The 26873-nt window shown below is 49.9% G+C and overlaps 7 protein-coding genes across 7 annotated transcripts; 5 read left to right on the top strand and 2 right to left on the bottom strand.

Moving 5' to 3' along the window:
- Nucleotides 1-1601: 1601 nt before the first annotated feature.
- Nucleotides 1602-4124, top strand: J7337_011940 (uncharacterized protein; the record flags this gene model as incomplete). Its single annotated transcript, XM_044829473.1, has 7 exons — nucleotides 1602-1712; nucleotides 1877-2262; nucleotides 2319-2599; nucleotides 2657-2859; nucleotides 2914-3280; nucleotides 3332-3458; nucleotides 3506-4124. The coding sequence occupies 7 exons, from the start codon at nucleotides 1602-1604 to the stop codon at nucleotides 4122-4124; spliced, it is 2094 nt and encodes a 697-aa protein (XP_044676148.1).
- A 948-nt stretch (nucleotides 4125-5072) lies between these two features.
- Nucleotides 5073-6325, top strand: J7337_011939 (uncharacterized protein; the record flags this gene model as incomplete). Its single annotated transcript, XM_044829472.1, has 2 exons — nucleotides 5073-5460; nucleotides 5514-6325. 2 exons carry the CDS (start codon nucleotides 5073-5075, stop codon nucleotides 6323-6325), a joined length of 1200 nt encoding a protein of 399 aa, XP_044676147.1.
- Nucleotides 6326-6920: 595 nt separating this feature from the next.
- On the bottom strand, nucleotides 6921-7668 carry J7337_011938 (uncharacterized protein; the record flags this gene model as incomplete). Its single annotated transcript, XM_044829471.1, has 2 exons — nucleotides 6921-7486; nucleotides 7542-7668. 2 exons carry the CDS (start codon nucleotides 7666-7668, stop codon nucleotides 6921-6923), a joined length of 693 nt encoding a protein of 230 aa, XP_044676146.1.
- A 994-nt stretch (nucleotides 7669-8662) lies between these two features.
- PSF3 (DNA replication protein) lies at nucleotides 8663-9258 on the top strand (the record flags this gene model as incomplete). The annotated part of the gene is made up of 2 exons (XM_044829470.1): nucleotides 8663-8704; nucleotides 8764-9258. 2 exons carry the CDS (start codon nucleotides 8663-8665, stop codon nucleotides 9256-9258), a joined length of 537 nt encoding a protein of 178 aa, XP_044676145.1.
- Nucleotides 9259-10430: 1172 nt separating this feature from the next.
- J7337_011936 (uncharacterized protein) lies at nucleotides 10431-12494 on the bottom strand (the record flags this gene model as incomplete). The annotated part of the gene is made up of 2 exons (XM_044829469.1): nucleotides 10431-12173; nucleotides 12231-12494. The coding sequence occupies 2 exons, from the start codon at nucleotides 12492-12494 to the stop codon at nucleotides 10431-10433; spliced, it is 2007 nt and encodes a 668-aa protein (XP_044676144.1).
- Nucleotides 12495-17951: 5457 nt separating this feature from the next.
- YOS1 (Protein transport protein yos1) lies at nucleotides 17952-19546 on the top strand (the record flags this gene model as incomplete). Its single annotated transcript, XM_044829468.1, has 2 exons — nucleotides 17952-18050; nucleotides 18101-19546. The coding sequence occupies 2 exons, from the start codon at nucleotides 17952-17954 to the stop codon at nucleotides 19544-19546; spliced, it is 1545 nt and encodes a 514-aa protein (XP_044676143.1).
- Nucleotides 19547-23886: 4340 nt separating this feature from the next.
- J7337_011934 (uncharacterized protein) lies at nucleotides 23887-26581 on the top strand (the record flags this gene model as incomplete). The annotated part of the gene is made up of 2 exons (XM_044829467.1): nucleotides 23887-24378; nucleotides 24428-26581. The coding sequence occupies 2 exons, from the start codon at nucleotides 23887-23889 to the stop codon at nucleotides 26579-26581; spliced, it is 2646 nt and encodes an 881-aa protein (XP_044676142.1).
- Between the last annotated feature and the right edge of the window lie 292 nt (nucleotides 26582-26873).

Genomic DNA, 26873 nt, shown 5'->3' with positions numbered 1-26873 from the left:
ATGATCTCTAATATCTCACTGCCTGTGATGGTTTTGAGTGCTGCCGTAGCAAGCAATGCTCTGAGAGTCTCATAACAATATTCCTTCTTGTGAAATGTTTATCACCAAGCCCGCGTGTCTAACCACGAACTGGCTAGCCTGGAGCGGGACAGCATTACACTTTGAAGCTCATTACACAACAGCAACTCAATGGACAGCAACAAGAATGAGTGATGCTGTGGCTGCACCCTTGGGGGGCTCACAAACCTCACCGAGTCCCTCTTTCCCTTCTTTCTCCAGTGCTCAGAATGTCACTTGTCGCATCTCATCCTCCCACTCTCCCCTCTTCTCCTCACTTTGTCGCCTCCATCCAAAACTTACCAACACCATCTGAATGCGACGCCGTACCTGCAGCAAGCACGTTGGCGGCGCTTAGATTTGAAATATTTTCACTTTTGTGTCTTTTAGAAAGCCGTGATTCATATCGAGGTCTTTCTTCAATCTTCGAGCACCAAAGTCAAAAGGTCCACGATCCAATTCACCCAATCCGGTGATCTCATAGCGCATATCAGACCACGTCCTCATTACCTCACTTGGCCCTGCATCTTTCGTTCTCCTGACCCCCCCTTTTCTGTGATCCTGGGCTCTTCGGCTTTGATAATTTGTTTCGATTTCGTGTTTATCGTTGGTAACGAGAAATTCGCTACCTTGAGTTTGAGCTTCCAAGATAAGATATTGGACAAAGCCCGTTGCCAACTGACACGCAGACGGGCCATCGCAGAAGAAGTAGGTGCCACCTGCAGTTACCCAACGCCCGCTCCTGCTTCCATCCATCCCGTGGCTCTAGGTTCGCAACTCACAAAGGCAGGCGGCAAGAGCAAGGCCTCATTCAATTTTTCTTTCTTGCCTCCTCAACCAAACACGAGTCAACGTGATATCACGAAGCATCCATCTTGTCCAAGCTTCTCCTCGTCTTCCATTCCCTGACACCACTCGTCTCCTCACCTTGGAGAATCATCACCTGTTCGAGTTGCTCACCTTGTTTCCTTAAACGTAACTGGCTCTTGACCCCACGCCCAGTCTCTTAACCCTTCCCCGCCCCCAGTCGGCTTCCTTGTCTGTTTGTCTCACACGAGGCCGTCAAGTACTGTACATACATCACCACCCTCGTCAACCTCCTGCAGAGACCCGCGCTGACGGGGCCTCCTCAACCAAGCTTGACCTTGTCTTTCGTTCTGCACATTGTCTGGCTTCCCTGCTCGATCGCTGCCAACACGAATCTCTCAGGGCCCTCGATCCCTCATACTCTGCCATCTCACCCGGGGCGTCCACGTTTAAGCTGTTACTATAGCTCCACTACTCTTTCGATCCCGACCTCCTACTCACGACCGCCTTTCTGCTGTCTGTCTGTCTGACCTGATCAAGGAGGTGTACCAAGACTATATCTTGCCGCCCAGCCGCAGTCTTGTTCGTTCTCCTCACTTCTTTTACTTCCATCCGTACCTAGTTGTTTCATTTGAGCTTTTCTTCTCTTCACGTCACAGAGAGCGCTCATTCCTTTTCAATTAGCACCAAATTGCTACCCCGCCTTTACAACCAATACCCCGCCAATTGCTGCCATCATGAGTTCCAACAAGCCTACCCGCAAGTTTTCCACGGGCGCTACGTCGCACCGCAAGAGGCAGATGAGCCTTCTCGTCGAGAAGGATGGTCACGTCAATGCTCCTCTCCAGGTAAGTTTGCTCCTGGTCTCCCGTGCTTCCCGTTTTCATCGTATCATGTATCCCTCATGACAACTTGCGTCATAGCAATTGGAGCTCTTGAGACCCCTGCACTACGGAGACCGAGGTCGATCTCATCCTTAGCACATGAAGCGACTAACACAGCTCAATCGTAGACTCTGTACCTGGGAATCTCTGCCGTTTTCGCCGATGACCATACCGCCGTGATTGCGCTTGCTATCCACGACACCGTCTATCTCAATGATTTCTCCATCAAGCACATCTCCCTCGATGAGGATATGCGCGAGGGCCAGGATCTCATTGCCGATCACATCGTCAATGAGGTTGAGACTTATGAGCATGAGAACTTTGTCAAGTTCATTGGAGCTGGTCTCCCCGTCACTCTGAAGTATATGAGCCCTTCTCTGTGCTCCCGTCTTTGGCTTGACCTCGATATTGTACCTGTTGTGCTCCGACCCGACCACGAAGCCAAGGAGAAGAACTTCTGGGACGTCAAGCGCGTTGATGAGCAAGCAGATTCCATGGCCCGCAAGTGTATTCTGTAAGTTAGGAAAAACGAATGTCGGTATGAATGGCAGCTGACAATATTTGCTTCAGCAACTTTGGCCCCTCTCTCGTTCCTCATCTGCAGGTCGGCTACCGTGGCATTGTTCAGACAGACGCTGGCTTCCGTGTTCATCTCACCAACCTCCAAAACCACAAGGATACCTGCTCCAGCGCCACATGGGGTGCTATGCAGTTCTATGCCAACAAGCTCCGGGAGAAGAAGACCAAGATTGCATTCTTCAGTGCTACTCCCCAGGGTGGTGGTGTCGCTCTCATGCGACACGCTCTTGTCCGTCTCAGCCGTCTCTTGGGTGTTGATGTGACCTGGTATGGTAAGTAGAAACACTACAAAGAATCTAAGCCATCGTGTGATTCTAACTCGATTCTAGTTCCCAAGCCACGACCTGGCGTTTTCCGAATCACGAAGAACCAGCACAACATTCTCCAGGGCGTCAGTCACCCTGACCAGCGCATTTCGGACGCTGAGAAGGCTGCTATCACCGACTGGATTGAGGAGAATGCTAAGCGATACTGGCTATCTGAGGGTGGACCTCTGCGTCCCCCTGAGGAGGGCGGTGCCGATGTCATCATTGTAGGTCAATTGTTTCGCAAGGCTAGCGATCACGCAAGTTAACAACCGGTACAGATCGACGATCCTCAGATGCCTGGCCTCGTCCCCATGATCAAGAGAATCACACCTGATCGCCCTATTCTGTACCGATCTCACATTCAGATTCGAAGCGATCTCGTCGCCATCGAGGGTTCTCCCCAGAATGACATCTGGAACTACCTCTGGAGCAACATCAAAGAGTCGGACTTGTTCATCAGCCACCCTATCCCCAAGTTTGTTCCTCACACGGTTCCCAAGGAGAAAGTCGTCTACCTCCCCGCCACTACCGACTGGATTGACGGCCTCAACAAACACATGAACAAGTGGGATACCGGCTACTATGCTCATATCTATAACCAGCAGTGCCGAAATCAGCGAATGACTGAGCTCGATTGGCCCAACCGTATGATTATTTCTCATCCATGAGTAGCAAATTACTGACACCAGTCTACAGGCAAGTACATTGCTCAAGTCGCTCGATTTGACCCAGCCAAGGGTATCCCCACCGTCATCGACTCATATGCCGAGTTCCGCCGCCGTTGTGATGAGGCCAACATTTCTGATGTTCCTCAGCTCGTTGTGTAAGTCAATGATGTATCGATGCCAGAACTGCTGCTAACATTTACAGCTGCGGTAATGGGTCCATTGATGACCCGGATGGTGCCATTATCTTTGATCAGACCATGGCCCAACTTGAAGATCATTATCCTCACCTCCTCGACGACGTCAGCGTCATGCGCCTGGACGCCAACGACCAGCTTCTCAACATGGTCATCGCCAATGCCCACGTTATTCTCCAGCTGTCCACTCGTGAGGGTTTCGAAATCAAGGTCTCTGAGGCTCTCCACGCCGGAGTTCCTGTGATTGTCTCCAATGAAGGCGGTATTCCCCTTCAGGTCAAGGACAAGGTCAATGGCTTTCTCGTCACCCCTGGCGACTACAAGACCGTTGCTGGACATATCATGGACCTTTACACAGATCATGAGCTCCATTCCAGGATGTCTCGTGAGGCTAAGAACGGTGTCAGTGACGAGGTCGGCACTGTCGGAAACGCTCTTGGCTGGTTCTACTTGGCTGCCAAGTGTCAGGAGCTGGGCTGCGACCCTGGCCTCAAGGGTAATGAGAAGTGGGTAAACGATATGGCTCGTGAAGAGGCTGGCTTCCCTTACGCCGAGGGCGAGAATCGTCTGCCTCGCCACTACACGCAGCGAAAGGAAGAGGAGCCGGCCAGGGAAAACGGCGAGTAATATTTTGAGCACCGCTGCTCCTTGTCTTAGATTCCATTTTATCCGAAAATGTCTGGGGTAAGAAAAAAAAAAGAAGATAGACGCTTATGTGTTTGAGGTCAAAGGATTGTTAGAGATGTTGTTCATGACTACGATGGGCTTATGTATGAAATGTTGGGTCGTATGGTCGGGAACGAATTCCACTTATATTCAGTATCAGATTAATGTTGAGCTTATGAAATACCTATATATTACATCGACAAGTGATTGAAGCTAGGGTGAGTGTAAAGACCTGCACCTTTGAGATTTAAATTCCTGCCAGTCCATGGCTATCTGCTGACATTGACAATATGCACAGGATCAGGCACCATTTCATCATACTCATTAACACTTAGGTGCTAATAACAGAGAAAAATACCCAATTTATGCTAGAGCTTCATGCGTTAGCTTGGTCTTTTCTATCATATTCAACCAACATCACACAAGGTCGGTGCTTGGTAAGTACCTAATCACAGCAACCATAAGGTACCTTCTAGCTTTCGTTAACCACAAAGCCTTATTACAATGATTCAGAAGCAGTCAATCTATTTGACTGCCCGGACTCCATGGGATTTCCTGTATCTGATTGGGCCCCTCATGAACTGGAGACATTGGCGCAGTTATTCAGCTGCCAGTGCCAGTGCCAGGCAGGTGCGAGCAATTGCGATTGCGACTCACCTTAAAGGAAGGGGCCCTCAGATGACGACACCGACCTGAAATCTTTTGTTTTGTTTTTGTTTACCTCTCATCAACTCATTCTCGAGTTTGTTTCCCGTTTGTCGTCCCCGTTTATTATGCACAAGTACAGTCCTGTACTACGAATGAAATCAGCTCTTGATGGTCTTTGGCTATCTCTATCGGCTTCTGGAACCACTTACTCCTTACAGATCTTTTTGCAGTCTGGAAATCTCTTCGACTCGTTGACTGGTCATGTCTGCTCCTGATCCAGCTCCAGGTCCAGCTCCAGAACCAGCTTCGGGTCCTTCTGTTCCACCCGCGCCTGATGTGACTGCTATGAATCCTGAGCGGATTCGGATGCTCGCTGAGGCTCCTCGAGAGAAATCTCCCAAGCCGGCCCTTTTTTTCAAGAGAGAGGGTTCTTTGCCTCCTTTCATGAAAACAGGCGCTAATGGAGATGCCTTGGGTGACTGGTCTAACCGTTCCTCCCGAGGCTCTCAGAAACCTGATGGAGGCTCCTTCAAGCGGTCCATCAGCGAGCTCATGATGGAGGCCAAGGAGAAACGTGTGCAGAAGGACAAGAAGCCCAAGATCACTCACGCGGCAAAGTACTACACCGATGTTCAGCCCCTTGGTCACGGTAAGCAAGAATCCAAGTGGTTCTAGGTTCAAAAGCACTGATTGAATGCGTAGCTCCTCTGCCAGACGACTCCACCCAGTATCTCACTTCACTCTTGCGAAACCGAAACTTGAACCTCTGCTTGCAGGCCGCTCCGAGCAAGAAGAATGATGCGCCTGGCAAGCCTAAGACATATACCTTTCTCATCTCCAATGCTGGAATGGTCCAGCATGAGAAACTGTCTGTGCTGGGCCATACTCGAGCTCTCCCTCTGTCCCTTCATGACCAGGACATCTCTTCTTCAGAAGGCGCCATTACCCGCACCGTGATTGGCGAGTTGCTTGAGGATGTTTGGTCTAGACTGACAAATAGTGAAAAGTATATGTACGCCAGGCAACTCCGCAACCTCCTCCACAAGATGCGGAATGAGAGCAAGCAGGGGGCAGGTTTTCCTCTAGGATCTATCGAGTCAGGACCTTACACCTTGCTTCAAGATAAGCACCCTGACCATACCTACTACGCAATTCGCCCAAGTCCCAACCAGAAGCAGTTCATGGCACTTCTCATGTCAACTATGTATGAGTCGGTGCCCAAAGCTGTCTCCAAGGCCTTGATCTCTCAATTTCGTGTTGATTATCCTTCGGTGCTCACCCATGGGGCCTTGTGCCCCAAGAACATTGTTGTCTCCAACAACCTCATCAGCTGGATCCTTGGTTGGGACTGCGCAGGACAGTATCCAGTTTGGTGGGAGTACGCACGGTTCTTCGAGGCGAGAACTTCCGAGGCGAACAGTGACTGGTACAGCTACGCAGCTGAGATCTTTGAAGAGGAGTTCCCGGCTGAGTTGGCTGCCTACCAGGGAATTGCGAGATGTCAGCAGCCCTGATCTTGAGGGCCTGTGACATGGCTGTTTTTTGTTTGGCAAGCTGAGGCAATGTTTTGACTCTGACTGACATCAAGCGGACGCAATACGTGAGCGAACTCGGAAGGCCTCGGTGAATTTTCCAGCAAATGATGAAGTTTTATGTTTTGAAGATGTGCGGGCTGATTGATCGGGGCTATCGGAAAGAGCCACAACTCCTGGTTTGGCGAATTCCTATGGGATGTGACGATGGAAACACATGATCATGGATGGGGCGTCAGATATTGTAAGCCCTGGTTGAAGGCTCAGCAGGGAGCCGGGAAGCTTCCGATATTCAATAAAATTGTTGAAACCAGCCTGAAATTCGGCCTCAGATATACTAACTTCACCTGAGGCATCATCACCAAGAACATCCGTCTCATTTCTTGCCTTCTGGAGACTGCACGTATCGACTCTTTTCAAGTTCTCTTATTAAACCTCAAAGTACTATACACTCGGTATCTTGACAAACAAACAGGCGACGCATGGTCACGAAACGCCGACCTTGGTTGCGTACACGTTATCGCTATTTTCCCCCTTCAACACTTTTGGGCTTTGTACTTAGCTAACACGAACATATTTATTTCTCGAATCGCTTGGAAACAGTGCCCCAGTTAATGACCTCCCAAATGGCGCTGAAGTACTCAGCCTTGCGGTTCTGGTACTGGAGGTAGTAAGCGTGCTCCCAAGCGTCAATACCGAGAAGAGGCTCAAGAGTGCCAGTGACGGGGTCCTGGTTGGGTCGGGTGACAATGGACAGAGTGCCAGAGTTCTTGTCCTTGACGAGCCAGGCCCAGCCGGAGCCCTGGATGCCAGCGAGAGTAGCGTTGGTCTGCTTCTTGAAGGAGTCGAAGGAGCCAAAGTCCTCGTTGATAGCAGTCAGAAGCTTGCCCTCAGGCTCACCACCACCGCCCTTGCCATTGGGAGCAAGGTTCTCCCAGAAGAGAGAGTGGTTAACATGACCACCACCGTGGAAGTTGATCAGAGGAGCTTGAGCAGCAGCGGCCTTGGCGTCGTTCTTGTGCTGGGCCTCAGCAAGGGCGTCGGTAGCGTTGTTGAAGCCGGTGACATAGGTCTGGTGGTGCTTGGAGTGGTGAAGCTCCATGATCTGGCCGGAGATGTAAGGCTCAAGAGCGCCATAGTCGTCTGGGCTTTGTTAGCTATGAAGGTCGAAGATTGTGGGAGTAGGAGGGGTTTGTACAGGGAAGATCGGGGAGGGTAGCCTTGTTGCGGACGAAGCTGGTTGTGGCCATGGCGGCGAGGGGGGTTGAGCGGGCGCGCAGGCCGGCGCGGAGGGCGGGAGTTGAACGGAGGAGAGCGGAAGCCATTTTGAAGCTGTTGATATTAGCAAGGGACCAATTAATTGAGTTTGAAACGAGAAATGAACAAGATTAAGGTGCAAGAGTTTGTTTGACTACAGTATGCTGATAATGAATGGGCGGTTGTCAACGGAATGGAACTCACAGTATTATAGGCAAGCTTGCGATAAGTGCAATTGACGATGATGTCAAAAAAAGTCGAGGAGAGTCGAGTCGAGCGGAGGGAGGGGTCGGGGTTGGTTAAAGAGCTGATCGGGACGGCAATGTCGGGTCTGCCGAATGGGAATCGGGGGAGCTTGGATCAATCTGTCGTCATATTTGGGAGAGCTTGACTTGATCTGAGGCTTGGCTTGAGTGGCTAGTGCTGTGGCTTTACACGTAAAGCAATGGAAGATGGAAGATGGAAGATGGAAGATGTTTGGGTTACAGTCTGTATGCTTCTGGATATTTCCCTTTCGATCTGATGGACATGATCTGACTGACCATCATCATGTTTTCATATTCCTACGCTCTAATCACTTGAATCTCTTTATTGATGAAGCTGGGGTAGCTCAACTTGCATCACCATCAATCATGAACTTTAGGTTACTCAGCTCGGTCTTGTCCAAACACCGAACAGCGACACAACATTAATAACCAAAATATGATTCCATTCTTCTTGAAAGCAATATCCCGAGTATTCCCAATGTCAATTCCCCATTTCTCCGAGATCGGCGATCTCGGACTACCGAACTCTGAGATGCGAATGACGCAAAAGAGGACCTCGTGAGTATTGGCGGCCCATGCATGCAACGTCGGCTAAGTATGGAATCAATTGTCACATTTTCTATTCTCGACCAATGGATTGGAAGCTGTTGCTTATTTGATCTTGATCAAGATGCTGTTCGTTCTGGTGCAGGGTAGTCTAGTTGACGATTATGTCATCGGCGCGTCGATGTAATTATCGTCAAATCCACTCTACGCGTCTCCCTCAAGCATCACCAAAAGATATAACACAGTAAAGATGTCGTACTACGACATTGACTCCATCCTCACGGATGCAGAGGTAACCTCTATTTCACTGTAACCCCCCCATTATCATGAATCAAAGCTAACAACCTGCAGAAAGTCCCCTGCCACTTCGAAATCGACGTTCGTGACCTCGGCCATCTCGACAACTCCCCCCACGGCCTCAAAGCCCAAACCCCTCTAACCCTCCCCCTCTGGCTCGCCGAAATGCTCGCCCTCGCCTCAACACCCAACTCCTCCGCTCCCCTGACCCTCAACCTCCCCCCATGCCTCTCAACAACCGTCCTCGCCGCTCTGAAAGCAGACCCGCGCGCCGTTCCCCTCCGCGACCAAAGTCCTCACTTCTACGGTGTCGGCGTCAAAATGCTAGAGTTGTTCGATGAGAAGGAGATAGCGGAGGTTTTGAGAAAGACGTTTGTCGTGAGGGCGGGTGAGGTTGGGCTGCACGCGAGGAAGGCTGATGAGGCGGTGGGGGGCAATGGGGAGGAGTTTTTGAGGGGCTTGGAGGAGTGGGAGAGGGGGTTGTTTAGGAGGGGACATGAGGGTGTTAAGGGGGCGAAGGAGTGGACTGATAAAGTTAAGAAGACATGAGTTGGAGGATTTCAAGATACCCATGAGTTGCCGTGAGGCACTACGCGTTTACGAACACAAAATGCAAAGACATGAACCATTATCTTCAGTCAGCTTACAAGAAGCTTCACAACTGAGAGAGAATATTCAGGGATAAAAGCGTGCATTTCCAGCACGGTCTATTACTGACTCCGACTCCTACGCCTTGAAGCCAGCCGAGGTTCTCCTATCCGTAGGCAAACGGTACTAATCCCATCCAACCGCTCAGTAATGTTCCAACCGAACGGAACGACAAGCCCGGCATTTCCCAGCATGCCCTCCAGATACTGCAAAAACCCCAATAATAGCTAGATATATCTCCCTGAACACCATTTCCCAACCCTTCTAAGTACCCAAGAACGCAACGCAGAGCGCTAGCAATTCCCGACGAAAACGCCATGCTCGGAAGCTCACTCATCCTTTGTCATTGTCATGTACAGGATAGAAAATTGTAAATAATAAAAAATGCAACCGACTCCTCTTTTTCCTCTCCTGGGAAAGTCTCCCACCAATTACCGTACCCGGTCCAGTATATATCGTAGCCACGCGACGAAGCACTTTCGATCGCGTCGAGAATAAACGTATAGGTGTCGCACCGCTCAAGCGGTCGAACCTCGTTTGGCCGCCCATCTAGGGACACAGCCAAGTTTGAAACGTATCCACCAGTTTAGTCTGCCAAGGGACTCGCTGAAAATAAACCAGAGAAAAGGGTGTAAATATCAACGCCGTGACGGTAAAGAAAAAGTGAAGTTGAAGAAAAGAGTAACAAGAGTTGAAAGAAATAAGAAACAGCAGCAATCATAAAGTGGATTTTCCTGAAAATCATTATGTGTGAGAAGGCAAGTCGAAACTTAGCAAGATCCTTGCTATAGAAATATTTGTGCGTGTTCACCAGAACGGCACACCGAGTGGTGATAACAGTCTGATGAGCCATTATCGTATCGACTCATCTTGGACCCGGGCTCGGACGCGTGGATTTTTTTTTTGTTTTTTTAGGTTTTCTTCTTTATGCAATCCTCATCCCTTGTGGCGCGAGGTGCTGAGAGACGACTCGAGTTTGAGATCGATATCGGTAGAGCACGTCAACCGGTGGAGCAGGGACAACAGCGATGCTAGAAGTCAACCTTCATCATCGTTGCTCATGCTCCAAAGATTCAAGCTGCCCAGAGGGCATTGTCAGCCATACCCATGTGAGACATGTCCTGAAAGTTGGCAGGGGTGATGGTGTTGGTAGATGAGAGATTGGAGCCGTAGGCTGAAGTGGCATGCTCGGAGAAGGCATAATTGTCAGCAAGGCCGATGGGAGACCCGTTGAAGGGGGAGTAACCAAAGTTACCAGAGGCAGATGAAATGGGAGCGGGAATGCCAAGTTCGCCATTGACACTAGCCATCATGGCAGGATCAGCAGCGCCATCGACAGCAAGATCGTAGCCAGTCTCCATGTTGAAGGGTGCCATGCTGCTACCAATGCCCTGGAACATGTCCATCTGAGGAGGCATGCCAGAACCGTCCATGTTATCGTCGGCCATCTCATCGACATCGTCCTGCTCAGGCATGGGAGAGTCATTCAGATCAACTTTGACCTTCTTCTCAACGAACCAAGCCTTGAGATCATTCATGGGAGGCCAGTCACCACCGCCCTTGCCACCTCGCTTCTCATCACCGTTAGCACCCTTCTTGCCACGGGGGGTCTTGGGCTTGAAGTGGGTGCGTCGAAGATGAGCAGCGGCGTTGTAGTAAGCACCGTACTCCTTGCCAGAGACGCATGCCTTGCACTTGGACAATGGGTTGACGGCTTTGACATTGCTCTCGATGCCGACAGTAGCAGGGTCACGGCAGACAAACTTCTTGACAGTGCCCTCATGCTTGGCGTTGACGTGTCGGCGAAGCTCATGGTCGCCTCGGAAGCCATCAGGATGCTCAGTGCACTGGGTGCAGTAGACCTTGGGATGCTTAGGCCGCTGGTAGTTGCTCTTATTGACGGGAAGCTTGGTCTCCTTGTTGGCAACGGCAACAGCTTCAGCCTTTGGTACCTCCTCCTTGGGCTTCGGGGCGAGTTGGATGGTCTTGCCTGAGTGAAGAACACGCTCACGGGCTTCCTTAGCGCGTCGCTCGAGGTTGGAAGCATTAGATCGAACACTAGACATGCTGGTGTTGGAACAAGATCGCTCCATATCGGTGGACTCTGGCGATGTAATGAAGGTGTTTCCGTTGGAGTCGGTGTACTGCATGTTGACAGCGGAAAGGTTGGCACCGAGACCGAAGAGGTCTTGCTCAGAGTTGAACTGCTTGCCAGTGGGGTACATGTTGACAGAGCTGGGAGACAGATCGGGAGCAAAGAGGGCATCGGCCTGGGACTGCGAGGATTCTAGGCGCTCCATACTGACGCCATAGCTGTCGAAAGAGCTATTTTGGCGGGTCAAAGGGCTAGCAGCTTCAGCAGCTGAGGGACCAGAGATCATTGACGGGCAAGCGGAAGACATGGGATAACTGGACGGGATATTTGACGAGAGGTTGCTGAATGAGTTGTCGGGCACCATGTTATATGGCAGTCCAGAGTATGATGTGTCGAAGTTTTGAGGGACTTGAGCTGTCTCCGGCCACTGTTTCAAGAACTCGTCGGGGTCCATGCCGATGTTGAGCAGAGGCTGGTTCTCCTGGACGCTGGGCAGTCGATCCGAAACACCCTCGAGAGGCAGATTGGGTGATCCATTTTGAGGAGAGTTGAATCGATCCGTGGAAGCGCTCAATGGAGCTATCCTGTTGCCGGTCTGTGAGAAAGGCATGTGGGATTCAGAACGATTTGAAACACTGCGGCTCATGGGGAGAGCGGAGCCAGACTGTTGAGAGAAAGCTCTCCTCTCACGCTTATGAGCCTGAAGGCCATTATGTCGTTCCTATCGAGATTATCAGAAAGATTGAATGGAGATGGCACAGGGCTTAGGATGTATTACCGTGATGGCAGACTTTACTTGGGTGGGGTATGTGATTGTAGACTTGCTACGAGAGAGACCACTACTTCGTGCACTTGAGAGGCCATGGCTAGGGATCTGGAAACCGGGCTGAGCCAGAGACAAATTTTGTGCGACTTGATTTAAGACTGTAGGATCTCCTCTGAACTGACTTTGCACGATCTGCTCGAGCTGTGAATTCCGCGCCTTGGCGGCTTCTAGCTGACGTTGTAGCTCCTGAACAGTATTGGCGTTTTCTAAATTCATTCTTTTGAAGTGAACAGTAGATGTTGCGATAGTGGTTTCTTTTTTTTTTTTTTTTCTTTGTTTCTTGCGAGGCGAGATATTCGGAGTAGGTATAGCCTTGATACGATGAGATGTTCTGGTGTAAGTAAGGCGGGCGGGTTCTAGATGCTGGAGAACAGAACCGGAGCGAGGCGATCTTATTGAATGGTTGAGGGAGGACAAGATAAAACGGCTTGCCACAGGCGGAAGATTAAAAAAGTGGGATAGTAGCGAGTAGTCGAGGACAGACGACGAAACGAAGAAAAGAAGGTGAATGAGATGCGGATGGGATGGAGGATTAATAGTGAGCCAGGATCGAGAGAAGAGGCGGCCAGTCGTTCAGGATGAGGCTTCCAATCCCCACTCAGACCCGACAGGGATCATGGCAGGGATCTTGGAAGGATATTCAAGGGTGTTGCGCTGCGGTGTGTGTAAGGTTAAGGAAGAAATGTCGCTGTAGGTGGTCTCTGCTCTGTGGGTGGGCGGTCTAATTAGGCTTGGCCTGGCTCTGGCTGAAAATGCAGTGCAGTCACTCCAGTGAGTGCATACATACAACAAGCGGCATGCATGGGTGTGTGATGATGATGATGTAGCGTGCGTCTTTGGTGGTGTGTTTCAACAGACAATCGAATCAATCAGTCAATCAATCAAGCAAGAAGATATGGTTGTGTTAGGCAGACCTGGAACTCTATCAAGTACATATGTGATTGTGCCCGAGTGGGCTGATCAGACAGACAGATATCGAGATGAGAGGATGAAAGAGACAATATCAAATATCAACACAATTCAGATTAGATAAGACTTGTTGCAGAAAAGAAGCTTGTGTAGATGATGATGATGATGATGGTTCTTCAGCAGATCCAATGCCGTTGTTGTTGTTGAGATGGATTGAAACAAACATGAAAATGGGATGAGACGGGATACGAAGTGGACCAAGCCAGTATCAGAAGGGAATGGTGGAAGGCACAAAGGCACGCGTGACGACACCTAAACCTAGCCAACCTACCTACCTACGCCAGCTCACTCACTGACACCTCCAGCTCCAGCTCCAGCGCGTGGGCATCTCCTTTACAGCGTTGGCCCCCACTGTCCAGTCACCAACAGTCAACTGCAGACCACTAACGGAATGCTCGGTGGCCGCTGAAGAAGCTCCCCCCATCCGCCCATCGGATCTCCTTGGGACCATGGCACCATGGATGAAGCTAATAAAACAACCCCCGGCGTAGCGTCTCATGCCAAAAAAAGAAGAGAGTCAAAAGAAGCCAAGTCGACTCGATGATCCCTGTCGCTGACACGCCCGGTGGATGTGAACGTTGTTAGAGTCGCTGCGATTGGCGGCTCAGAACCTCTCTGCCCAGGTCTGGCTTGCTGCGACCACTACAGCGGCGTTTCTGGTTGCGCGTACAACTCATCTATGCCATGCCATGCATGCTATGCCGTCCACGAGATGCGTTGAAACGAGGCATCTTTTATCGCAAGCAAGCGGCTCAGCTGCATCAAAAGTGGTGGGCTGTGTAGATATCTACGTTGTTTACTCGGGCATTTACATACGGTACTTGGATCTGTCTGTCTGTGCTTAATTCCAATAATCTAGGACTTTCCCACCTACAGTCAGACAGACGGCAAGCCGCATATCTTCAGTTCCCGACGGCCGCCTCCCAAACAAGTCTACGTAATTAGCGGCACAGCATCATCATGACCATGAGAAAACAAAGAAGAAGAGCTCAAACTCATGAGAAAGGAGAAAAGAAGAAGCAACGTGGTACAAGACCCTAACTTGAAGCTTCAACGCCATGACGGCATAGCTTCAATCCTGGCTGGCTCCGGGGTACGTACTACGAATCTTGGGTAGGAAAAAGCAAAGACATGACCAAAGTGCCTACTGAGATGTCATGGCGCATCCTCCAGAAAACGACAACGTTCATACCGAGCGGGCACCATGGGGAGGGCGGGTCTGATCCGACACGAGAAGCGCAAACGAATTCCAAACCAGGCAATTCAATTCGTCTATCTTTGCAGTCATTCACTCAAAGTTACAGCACAGCACATAACAAGCGCGGTGTGAAAGAAAAAAAAACATGTCATGCGCTAACCCGCTAGATTCTCTGACCGGCTGCACGCTTCTGCTGTCAGTTCCCGGAGAGGGAGGACACGGACACGGATGGAATCAAAGTTTGTCAGCCAGTGTCTGTGTCTGTGTTGGTTCTTGTTCGTTCTGTTTTAGCTCGTTTGAAGATATTCCCGACGAGGGAGGTAATGTAAGTTTGATGAACATTACACGAAACGTGATGCCCATGAAATGAAGTAGCTATTTTCAGCAATGAGAAACACACAGACGGGAGATTAATGAGATTATCTCGTAGGCGAGATCATCATCTCGATTTCTACGGTATTGCGCAGAAGCTAATTCCAACAGCCGGCTTGCAGCGGCGGGACATACGCTGATCACCAATCTTTCCCTGCTTCTCAAACTGGGCGTTTCCACCAGGAACAATAATGCCGCCGACGTACGTGTTAATAAAGATCTCAGCTGAGAAAATAAATAAAAAAGAACCCTTGATCTGACAAAAACATGGGGTTGAAGATGGAAAATGTTATCGATTTCTCCAGATCCTCAGGGGTTGTTTCAATCGTGACGACGATATTCCTGATATGATTTATTTTCATCGTTTCTACAACTGAGCTCTCACAAAAAGGATGCCATCACCAGCCATGTTCCAAACGGGCTTGGTTTCATTCTCCAACGGGTAGAATCCAATCCCTGCAGGAATAAGCCCACCACTCCATCTCCTTTCGCAACCCACCACTCTACGCAAAACGAGGCAATCAATCGCTGAGACGGGGCACTCATCGATTGGCTGTCGAGCGTGGTCAGGCACATCCACTACCCATCTCGATTGGCTCCCGCGGTCGCATAGAGTGAGGCGGACGGACGGCGCCATCCATCCATCAACGTTAGACTTGGACCGCACCGCACGGGTTAGAGATAATCCATCCTTCTTTTTCCCGCAGTGTGTGACCAGACCAGCCAGACCAGACCAGATCAAGGACACCATCTCTTTGGGTTTGGTACGGTTTTGCGTCTGAGACTCTGACTACGAAATAACCTCAATGTAACATACCAGGTGTCCTTGCTCCAGCGATGATGATGATCTTCTTCGGATGCTAACATCACCGCATTCTAGACCTAATGATCTTCATCACCCAGCATCTGACAAAGTTAGCTGCTGTCTCCGTTTGGTTGGGAAATCGCCCGAGCATTGTGTGTCATGCAGGCAGGCAGGCATGCTGATTCTACTGACTCGAACCTCAACACCTTGGCGCTATCTACATGCTGCCGTGCTCTAACAGAGACAAAAAGGGAACCGTAGCAATTGATGCTCGTCCATAAGTTCCCGTGCTATACATAATCTGCAACCCATCACCAAATTTGTATCGGCACGGAACCGTCTTCCGGCCTCAATAGCTCCATGCCATACAGAGTAGTCTCAACCTTCGTAGCATTTTCTCCGAGATAACTTCAGAACCTTCAGGCATCCGCTAACTAAGATGTCTTTGCTCGTTTGTTTTCCTTGCGTTGATCATGCAAGGCTCGACCCCCGTCTCAACTTGAAATTTCGTAGATCATTGATGGAAACGTTCCATTGATAGCTTCATGGCCGTGCGGGCAAAGGCGCACGTGCAAAACAATGTCCCCATCTCAGACTCAAACGATGCGTTGGCACCTGTGCACGTGCAATCTCACGTTATTCGAGTCAATGTGCGAGATGAAGAGGCTGAAAATGCAGTTTAGATACGGAATAGATAACAACAACTTCAATTGCCATTACAGGCACTTCGCTAATACGTAGCAGCACAGAACCTGGTTAATGACCATGCTAAACTCAATTTCCCCGGTCTAACGGTTATAGAGAGTTCAATAGCGTGTGATAAGAATTTCATTCCCGATTCCACATATGTACATTGTGATTGTACCGGACTCAAATCCCGACTGGCGTTGGATCTTTTGTTTCAACTACCCTGTATCCTCACTTACAAATTCATAGCCCGCATATTGCGCGTACCTGATGCCAAAGCGTTGATACTAACCCGAAATACTAGGCCAATGGCATTATAGCCAGGAGTTCCCATGCTTGAGGCATTCATTCAACATCAAACCCGTCCCTAGGCGCATGAGTAAGTCCGACTAAACAGACTAAACAAGCGTATACTAGGGCTGATGCATTGCGACACGAACCGTTCTCCATACTACTACGCAAACTCCTGCCGGTAGTCAGTCGTCAGTTTGCGAGCCAACTCAACTCGGCACTCAAGCGAGACATAAAACTGGGATCTTCAACAGACCAAAGCTCAATATCATGCCATGATGAACATTTAGCGCATATCCCACAGTGAAAATCTACGTCAGAAGAGACTAAATATGAGGAGCGGCAATTTCTCCTCGCTGGGTATTCGCTGTCAAAGTGGTGCTCTAGCGGTCCGACAACTCACAGATCGAGAGATGAATCTCGTGAATCTCGTGGAGAAGCAAGACCCTTGAGTACCTAGATTCCCACCGTTTGAGCTAGCAGGCCCTGGAGCAAATAATTTCCACTCGACACGTGTTCAAGTCACGGGAGTTTCTCATGAACGCCGGTTCTGCTCCGAAGCGAGGATGTTCCCAGGAGAGGCACGTGTTGATGAGTCTGTGGTGTTGATCATTGATGGGCATTGCGATGCCATCCTGGTGAAGTCGCAAGGCTCAAGATTGTATCTTGGATAAGGTAAGATTATAATTCGAGTAATTCTTAGTCTGTAGCTAGACTAAACTCTGCTGCTTCGACCTCGGACCTCATCAACAGAGTCTGATGAAGCTCTAGAAGTTGCTGTAACGTAACAATGAAGCTCGACTTATGTCTATGCTTGTGCTTCTGCACATATTGGAAATTGAACCTCCATCATCTCGCTGTCTCATTAACATGGTCAGCAATTTGTAACGTAATTCTCAGGAGACGAAGAGAAATGAGCTGTGATGTAATTGTCAGGCGCTGTCATCAACGGAGATATTAATAATAGTTCCAAAACACAGACAAGCACTGGTGACTGAACTCATTCTCGCGGCGTCACCGATACTCGGCCCCTCTTCGTCTCCTGAGTTCCAGAGTTTTCAGACCGTGACAATGTCCCTGCTTCACCGTATCTGGAAGAAACTTGTCGGAGAACAACTGGATCCTCCCCGTCCGTGGTCTCTCTCACCTTTATCTGATACCGGTAAAATATCGGCTTAGTCATGACAGACGTGGGCTAAGGTAAACTCCACAGCTCCGCTCATCATGACACCTTTCCCACTAACGCTTGGCAACCAGTAGAGCGGCATTGCTGTTGCTGCTCTGACGCTTCATTTTCTGCGCTGGCACTTTTTGAGCTCTATGTGAGCTATCGCCGGAAAATTACGGCATAATGCGCCGCTTCAATTTATTCTTGCTGGCGACTATCCAGCTTGTTGGAGCTCGATCACCGGGCTTCAGCATCCACGAGGACTTGTTGACGTACCCTCAGGTAAGCTGCCCCTCGTCGACTACCTTGTATTGAAGCTGAACGTTTTGCAGTTCGAAGTAGTTTTTGATAGTCAATACATTTCCGAACAAGATGCACATTCGCTGCTCGATAGCCAACATCCTACTTACTCTGCCGACTTTGCGCAATCAACACTTGATCAAGCTCGGGAAGCTGACGAGCGCGACAATGAAGGCGACAACCAGGACCAAAATGGCCCGTCGCATACATACGAACTTATGAAACTACCTCCCCACGAATACCTCTGCTCTATCCCTATTATACAACCCCCCGAACCCGAGAACAAGACAGCAAACGAGCTAGCCAAGGCCGAGGAAGCACGCGAGCTTACTCGCGCGACAGCAAGCGGATGGGAACTTCTCTCACAACTTGAAGATTCTTGTCTATACTTTATGTCGGGATGGTGGAGCTATAGTTTCTGCAACAACAAGGAGATCGTCCAGTTCCACGCCCTCCCGTCTATACCAAATGGCCAGCCTCCCAAGCGCGACCCCAACACCATGGACTTTACGCTTGGTAAAGTCCCCGCGATTCCCGCCAACGCTGCGCATCAGGCAAAGTTGAACGGCATCGAGAACCCACCGCCGGCGGAGCTGCAGGTCAAGGGAGATCAACGATATCTGGTACAGAGGCTAGAAGGTGGAACGATCTGCGATTTGACCGGTAGGGAACGGACAATCGAGGTTCAGTATCATTGTGTACCAGGCATGAAGACTGACAGGATTGGATGGATCAAGGAGGTCACGATCTGTGCTTATCTCATGGTGGTCAACACACCGCGTCTCTGCAACGACGTTGCTTTCTTGCCTCCTGAGGAGACTAGAGCGAACCCCATTTCGTGCAAGCTCATCGTCGGTGAGAATGACCAGACTCCTTTACTGGACCAGGCGATTCCTGTGAAGGAAGCTGAGGCGGCACAGGAGCCCCTGAAGCAGGAGGGTGAAGAGGCCAAACCCGAAGAGGCCAAGCCACAAGATGCAGCAAAAGAGCCCGTTAACATCGGCGGCGTCATCGTAGGTGCCCGCAATGTCCTCTCCGGCGCCGACGAGGCAGGCAAACCACCCGCTAAGCTCTCTCCTCCACGAAGCTACTTCTCCAATACCGATACCGACGGCGAGCGCTTTATCGAAGTCGTCGCCTCTGGTAAGAGTAAAGAAGACGGCGCCGAAGTAAAGCTCCTCAGCACCGAAGAACTAGAACGCCTCGACCTCAAGCCTTCCACAGTGAAGGACATGACAGAGCGCATGAAGAAGCTCGCAGGAAAATACGGGTGGAAACTCGAGCTCGTTGAGCTTCCTGGTGGTGAGAAGGAGTTGAGGGGGTATATCGATGCAGATGAGGACGAGCTTGCTAAGAACAAGGCCAAGCTGAAGAAGGAGAAAGAAGCGCTGGATAAGGCCAAGGCTGAGAAGAAGAAGGCCGAAGGGGAGGGGGAGGGGAGTCAGGAGGAGTTCTTCAAGAAGAAGGATGAATTGTAAGATGATGTTTAGAAAGATACACGGCGTTTTGGGAGATGATTTGTTATCTCGAGAATCTATAAGCGTTACAAGCTTTGCTTTATCCATTTCTGACTGAAGTTCCATGTTATGTGATGTTCCTGCTAGCCAGTTGATGCCTTCGATTTAGGGATATTTGGTCAACCCTTTGAATGCTACTTGTATATGTTATGTGAACGTGGCAATGATGTGATTAAGGTGCTTGAAGGGCTTGTAATCTATTGCGACAACATACATGGTTGTGCTGAAGACACACATTGCTATTTCGGGGTAGCTGCTGACAAGATTGTGATTTGAATGAAGAAGACATCTTGTCTAGAGATGAGCAAGAGACTACCCTAAATCGTATCAGATAATCTGACCAAGACAGAGGTGTTCTGGTCTGGGACTCCATTGTAACCAATGGCACGTTGCAATAACTTGTCGAAACATCTAAAGCTGGCTGAGTGACCGATCTTGGGTTTGCTGTGGTGACTGTGTTGACCCGATATCTTCTCTCTTCGGAGTCACTACGCGTTTTTGCCTTGATGGAGAATCCGAGATCTACTCTAAAAGAAAAAGCTGCCTATTCGAAGGTACGTGATCACCATGTATTGCCTTTATGGTATGTTCTATGCCAGAGACAGATCGTTAACCATCTGCAACTTTACGCACTTCCTTAACGTCCATTTCAACTTCAATTAGCCAGTAACCAGAACTGACTCGGTATCATCTCGGCCCACGGTCATAGACAGATTAAAGAAAGAAATTCCCCTCGTTGGCGTATGCTAGGCCAAAAAACCTCGTCTTCATGGAGGGATACTTTGCTCTGGCATACTCCTCGATTACAAACACTGCCTCTAGACGACTCTTGAAAGAGACTCTTCTATCTTGAGGGTCTCTATGCTCTCCTCGCTCAAATTCGTTGAGATAACCGGGAAAGCGTACTTGGGTAAGTGATGGTGCGCCAGGTTGATCTGAGAGCTTTCTACATCGAAGCATACCGTCATAAAGTACGACCTTGCCAAGCGCATTCGTGCCCATCGATTTTGAGTGGCTAGATCGCTATGCTGTGATTGAGAATTTATCACATCCGATTCTCTTCACACCCTCAATTTTCTATGCGCCCTGCGCCCTCCGTGACAAAGGACCCGAATGTCTACGTCAAGTCCTTTGAGTGATTGTGATAAGTGTGATGATCCCCCGCTAGCCCCCAAGAGTGAACTACCGTGTTTGAGATAAACGAGGGGCGTGGGACAATGTCTCGGTAGTCTTAGACAAAGTGATCAGAGGCATCTCTGCTCATCATTATTTTTTGCGCATTGATATTCGGTACAATACGATCATGACCAGAGGTGGCAAGCACATGATCACGCATAAATCCGTCCAACTTCCCATAAGACACGGCAAGTTGCCGGGGTGCAGTATAGGCAGATCCCACTTCTACGAAGTCAAAAGAATTGTCATGGTGACGATGATGCTTGCGGACGGATATTTGCAGTCAGCTGGACACACAATTGCGTGGCAAGGGATATGGAATGCCGCAGTCACATAAGTCTGGCGCCATGCCGTTGAACAAAGAGTAGCCTATGGATGGCCAGTTATTTAGTTCATGGCTGAACATCTTGGGTGTAGTTTGCGGTCTAGATCTGATGCAAGGTACAGACCAGGAATACGTTAGCCGCGATAGACCGCTTGGAAAATGTTTGCTCTTGATTGCACCACTCGCTGCTCAAGATTGTACGATTGAGTTGCGGCCAGCCAACAGGCGGTATGCAGACCTCAGCCATTGAAGCCAGGGTTCCACTTGGCGCAGATATGAACGAGAAGACCACGGCTTAGAACTCTCTCGAGTTCCAAGAGTTTCTTCTGTCTGTTGAATGCGGTTGATACTCTGAAGGTCTGAGCGTCTCAAGTCTCACGGCAACAGCGGGAATGGCTTGAGTGAGACGGCCTGCGGCAATCGGAGCAAGAAATGTTGTCTAGATCCTGAACTAATTCCGTCAATTCCACAACTTTGAGTTTGGAGGGGGCAAGCTTGGGTCGCGACGGGACAGAACAGAGTCTAGGTAGGGAGGGGAGGAAAGAAAACTTAGGGCCTTGATCCTAAGTGACAAAAAGACTCAGGTAACTTGGCATAAGTTTAGGATAGACTTAGGATACCCTTTGCTAAGTTTATTTTGACATGCTACACCAAGGTCTGGTGTTTTCTTAGTTTTTCTTTGAAGCCTGAAGCTAGCAAACATTCTAAGCGGGCCGATGCATACGGATTGAAGACGGCTTCAAGACGGCTTGTTTCATGGTGTACGATTTCTCCTCTGGTGGGTTCTCGCAAGAGCTAATACGAGATGGATCTTAACAATTAGGTGATATAGTTCTTGTGAGTGATAGTTGATGCGGGTAAGACGAATAACCCTTGAGGGGGTTCAGTAGATGCTGGTTCAATGGCTGATGTCTAGGACAACATGAAACAAACACATTGGAGGGATTAATCAATAATGAGTGAACCGTTTGCTCCCTGCTGCATGTTTGTTCTCTCTTATCAAGCCACATCCGATAAACTTGATCGTTTAAGGAAAAACGTCCTCTCACAGAAGCAAAGCAATTGGCCACATGAATTCTCAGTCACAATCACAGTAGACGAAGGAAGCGCCTGGAGAGAGAAGAAGAAGAAAAGTGACGACATGGGTGAGTTTTCTCCCCTGCTCGGAGCACGGCCCGCCCGCCGGGACCCGGGGGTCCATGCTCCCCAGGCCGGTGGAACTGTTTATGATTGGTGAGAGAGGAAGTGCTGGAGGTGACGGGTGGGGATGGAGAGGTTGTTAGTGGTGTGAGAGTTCTGAAGTGGTTGGTTGTGAATAAGATTGAGAGAGAGAATCTGACATTGACTGTCATTCAAGGTTAACAAAGACGATTGATTGATTCAATGGCATGAGAGAGAGATGAAAGTCGAGATTAGATGTCATGTTTGCTCTGGTAACCATCCTGTAAATAAACAGCACAGGCCAGAATCGGGCTTTAGATTGGTTCACGCTCTCAAGAATGCAATGCCGATTAAAAACAAGGCGGGCTCGTATGTAAGCATTTCAGACTGATCCTGTCCCCCACTCTTCAGCCGGTCCCTGACCATCGCGTTGTGTGTCTTGCACCACACGTCGACGTGTAAAAAACACGTCCAAGGATTCATCTGTAAATTAAGACGCGCCCTCTTTCGCTTTCACTTTCACTGCCACTGCCACTGTAACCCAACTCGGCAGAAGTGAATCTAGCGTTTTATGTCAAGGACTAGCTCGCAATACCACCCTAGCATCCCAAGGCGTCCCGGCACTAACACGCTAATTCTGGTGCCTGACTTTTTGCTATGGCGCTAATGCGGGGGTACCCTTAGGCCCAACCTAACTAACTCTTTCAGCGGGTGGTATCCACTGTGCCATTGCCTGGAATGAATGAATCGATTTGGCTGAGCGGACAGAAGCAAAAAAGTTGACTTGGAGGGTTGCCAAATAAGACCATTCTCAGACATTCCCTTACACAAACCAATTTTCCTCTCCTGTTTGTTCCTCTTTGTGAGCTTCGCAACATCCACGCCTGGTCCTTTTTCTTTCGCCCTTGCTTGTGAACCTAGAAATCGCGAGATTGGTTCGACGTCTACTCCGTGCGTTATCTTTGACCCTTACGCATTACGTACCCGACGTACCTTTCCCCCTTGCATCGACAACCTCCTGTCCCTTACTCCCCACCAAGACCACGGGAAATCCGAATCTCCACGATCCCAACGATTGCCATTTTTTCCCTCTACACATCCTTACTCTCTGATCATCGACCTTGAACCTGTTTGTCCAACAGCACGTCACCTAAGACGCTCTCTACCGTCTTTGGTTGCCATACCCTCCTGACGTAAACGAACCGAGATTGTACATGCTCTTCTGCGACAATTGTCTTTGTTGGAAACGCATTGAAAGCAGAGCCTGAACGTGCTCTATAGGCCATCTGCAACCGACCGACCACAAACGCAAGACAAGTTACGCCAATCATTGTTAAATCAGCATCTTACGCATCTAATTCGCTTCCTGCGACAATACCCGAAAGCTGTTGGGCATAGTCCGCGATGAAGTGAATCAAGCTTGCTTATCGTGATCTAAACCCAAGACACGCGATCAATTCGATATGCCATAGACCTCTCGAACTGTGTCCGATCATCCTTTGTACATCTGATATCTGTTTGCGAAACTGAGCTTGCCCTTTGAGGTTCAAGCTGGGCTGTTCCTCTGCGTTTGTTTACGCTCCCTACGAATTCGATACCCAATCCGCCTTGATACCTAATACCCTCACATCATCCCACGATGGAGCGACCTCCTTCGCGGTCTTCTTATGGAAGAACCGCTTCTCGATCTTCTACAAGCACAACCAATACCAGAGCTACAATGCATACCGCCCATAGCGCTTTGTCTTCGTCACAAGCTCCTGGATCCCCCAATCTTTCTCAATCGCAACACTCACACCGACTGTACCATGCGACTTGTCAAAGACCATCCAGTACCATTCCCCGAACCACCACACGGACGCCGCGCTTGACTCGAGAGGCTAGCAGCGAGTCAACACGGCAAACCGTCATATCATCATTCCTTCAAGAGAAGCTTCAGCAGTCGCGCATGGCCGAGAGCGACCGATCGACGACTTGGTCGCGCAGCACTGATGTTAACTCTTCAGGCGAGTTTAGTCGGAGCCTTGGTTCTCCCATTAAGAATATGGAGGCTGATGGACATCGACCTAATTCTGCCGCTGGAAGTGAATCCAACAAAAAGAGTGGACGGGGGGTAAAGGATATGGAACAGGTAGGATATTGAACATGGCATACTGTTGGAGCTGGCTAACATGAAGCAGGTCATATCATCACTTCACAAGAAGAACTTTGACCTCAAACTAGAACTGTACCACCGCCGGGAACGACAGAAGGCATTGGAAGACAAGGTCGAATCCCTCGAGGTGGAAAAGTCACGAGCTGAAGAGATGAACGACCACCTTTCACAAGAGCTGGAGAAGCGCGATAAGGCAATTGAGGAGGCTGTTGCTATGATTGTGACTCTTGAAGCCAGACTTGAGCAATATACCAAAGAACGTTCCATCATCGAGCAGCTCGAAGCCGAAGGCCAATACGCCGCACCAACATTCGACCCATGTTACGAAGATCCCAGACCCGCTACTCAATCGCCGGATATGATGAAGCAAATGGGAAGTGGCAAGGCGATCAATCGCATGCCGAGTTTCCTCTCCGACCACAGCGAGACAACTGAGAATCTACGAAACGTCTATCTTGGCACCAGGGGTAGTATTCTCAGTCTTGCGCAAGTCCCTGAAGGCTCTAATGAAGCTGATAATGGCCGTAACACAGCCCTGGGCAGCCCAAGCCTGAGCGTTTTGAGCGAGAGCTCTTTTGTTAGCGTGTATGGATCCAAGGAGCATGATAGCAGCGGCATACAAGATGTGGACGAGCCCCTTGCTCTTGACGGTGCTGATAGTCTCCCAGCTAAGGCCAGTACTATACACAGGCCGAAGACGGCATTTGTCAACTCGCATGCTTCACCCAACAGATCAACTCGATCGAACTCTCTGTCGACTCATCAAGCGCAGTTTGATTCGATCAATAATGTAATCGAATACAACTCTCCTGCGCGAAAGAGTGAGCGAAGCTACACTTCGAAGAAGGTGGAAGAACGACCTCAAGGTCGGGATAGGGATGGAGCCGATGTGTTTACTGGTCGTCCTGCTATACCCGTCAACCACCGACGTACCAAGGAGGAGAAGCGTGAGTCGCTTCGAAGAGTCATCACGGATGCTCCTGGTGGTGTCAGGCTACATGACCAAAATCTGCCACCAACGCCAGACACCATTTCTACGTCTACCTTGCGACGGTTCCAGAATTCCAGTGACACATTGTCCAAGCATCCCACAATGCAACGAAGCCACGGTGCTCTTTCAGAGACGTCTGATAATGAAGGAAGTATGGGAATGCACTCGGGCGTTCAGCTACAGGAACCAATGCGTGCAGTCAAGGCTTCGGCTCATATCATCGACCTGAACAACAGAGCTTACGCCGAGAACCGGGGAAGGTCTATCCAGCGTCCCCGGTCCGCTGACGAAACTACCATATCGAACCGACGTGGAAATGATTGGGATAGCGACCCCGACGAATCAGACGTGGATTCCCTCGATTCGAGCCTCGATATCTGGATGCGCGAAAGCGCCAAGCCTAACAAGAACGGTGGACGAACCTCGCCTGATCTGTTCAGCTTTCCTTCGAGCGCGACTAAGGGTGGCTGGTCGATGGAAGCTATGTACGGCGCTGGGGGTGCAAGCATAGGCACAGACTCTGAAATGATTAGAAATCTGTTCCCCGTCCAGCAGGAACTCTTCTCGGCCTCACTGCCTCCACCACCTCCCAACAGACGATCGAGTCTCAATGCTCAGACAGTAGCACAGCCCAAGATCTCTAACCCCAGTCGTCCACCTACCAATCCGAAAGCCTCTAAGTCGGGCCGTAAGAAGGGACACCAGAGGAGAAACAGCGACGACATCCAGATGAGAGCGGAAATGCAGGCCCAAGGACCGCCTGCTGGGGAACAGAAAAAGAACCATTATCCACCTATTTCAGGCCAGCCAGCTCAGAACAAGTTCGCAAAGTTCTTCCGCCGATCGTCAACTACTGCACCGTCCCCGACTCCAACGGAGACTGGACCTACTGAACCACCAAGCAATGGACTCTCCTCAAGCGTTAATGGCGCATCAGGACTTCCACCTTGGATCAGCCGAACAGGCGTGGCAGACGAAGATCGCGACAGTGCGACGCCACCACCAATCATGCGAAGCTCTCGCCACGGTCGACATACCTCGGTCGACGTGGGCGATGACTCCATCCTGAGCCAGGAGCCAGGGACCCCAGGTACACCAAGGATGGACAGGGACACTTCAGAGCAAGTAGACAGCCCCAGAGCGGGAGGCAAGAGAAGGTGGTTCGGTCTTAAAAATAAACAAGGCTAGGAGATTTGGATTTATCACGGCATACAATTTGCATACACTGGATTTCTTAGCGGGGCGTCAAAATGCTCACACGCACCACAGCTGAGTGCTGGCATGATGTATCACAGGCACAACACAACTAGGCGTTGGATTTTCTTATTCGGATCATGGGCACTGCGGTTTGTTTTCTTGGGCGGATGGATTGGGTGGCTCAGGCAATGGATCAGGGGCGTATCTCGGCATTAGCTAAATCATGATAGCTTGGGAGCATCAAAGCGAGTTTAGCATAGATTGACAGAATCAATTCACACAT

This window comes from Fusarium musae, chromosome 9 (assembly GCF_019915245.1).
Source record: "Fusarium musae strain F31 chromosome 9, whole genome shotgun sequence".
Classification (NCBI taxonomy): domain Eukaryota; kingdom Fungi; phylum Ascomycota; class Sordariomycetes; order Hypocreales; family Nectriaceae; genus Fusarium; species Fusarium musae.
Note: the sequence above shows the minus strand (reverse complement) of the source record. Positions and strands in the feature narration are given on the sequence as shown.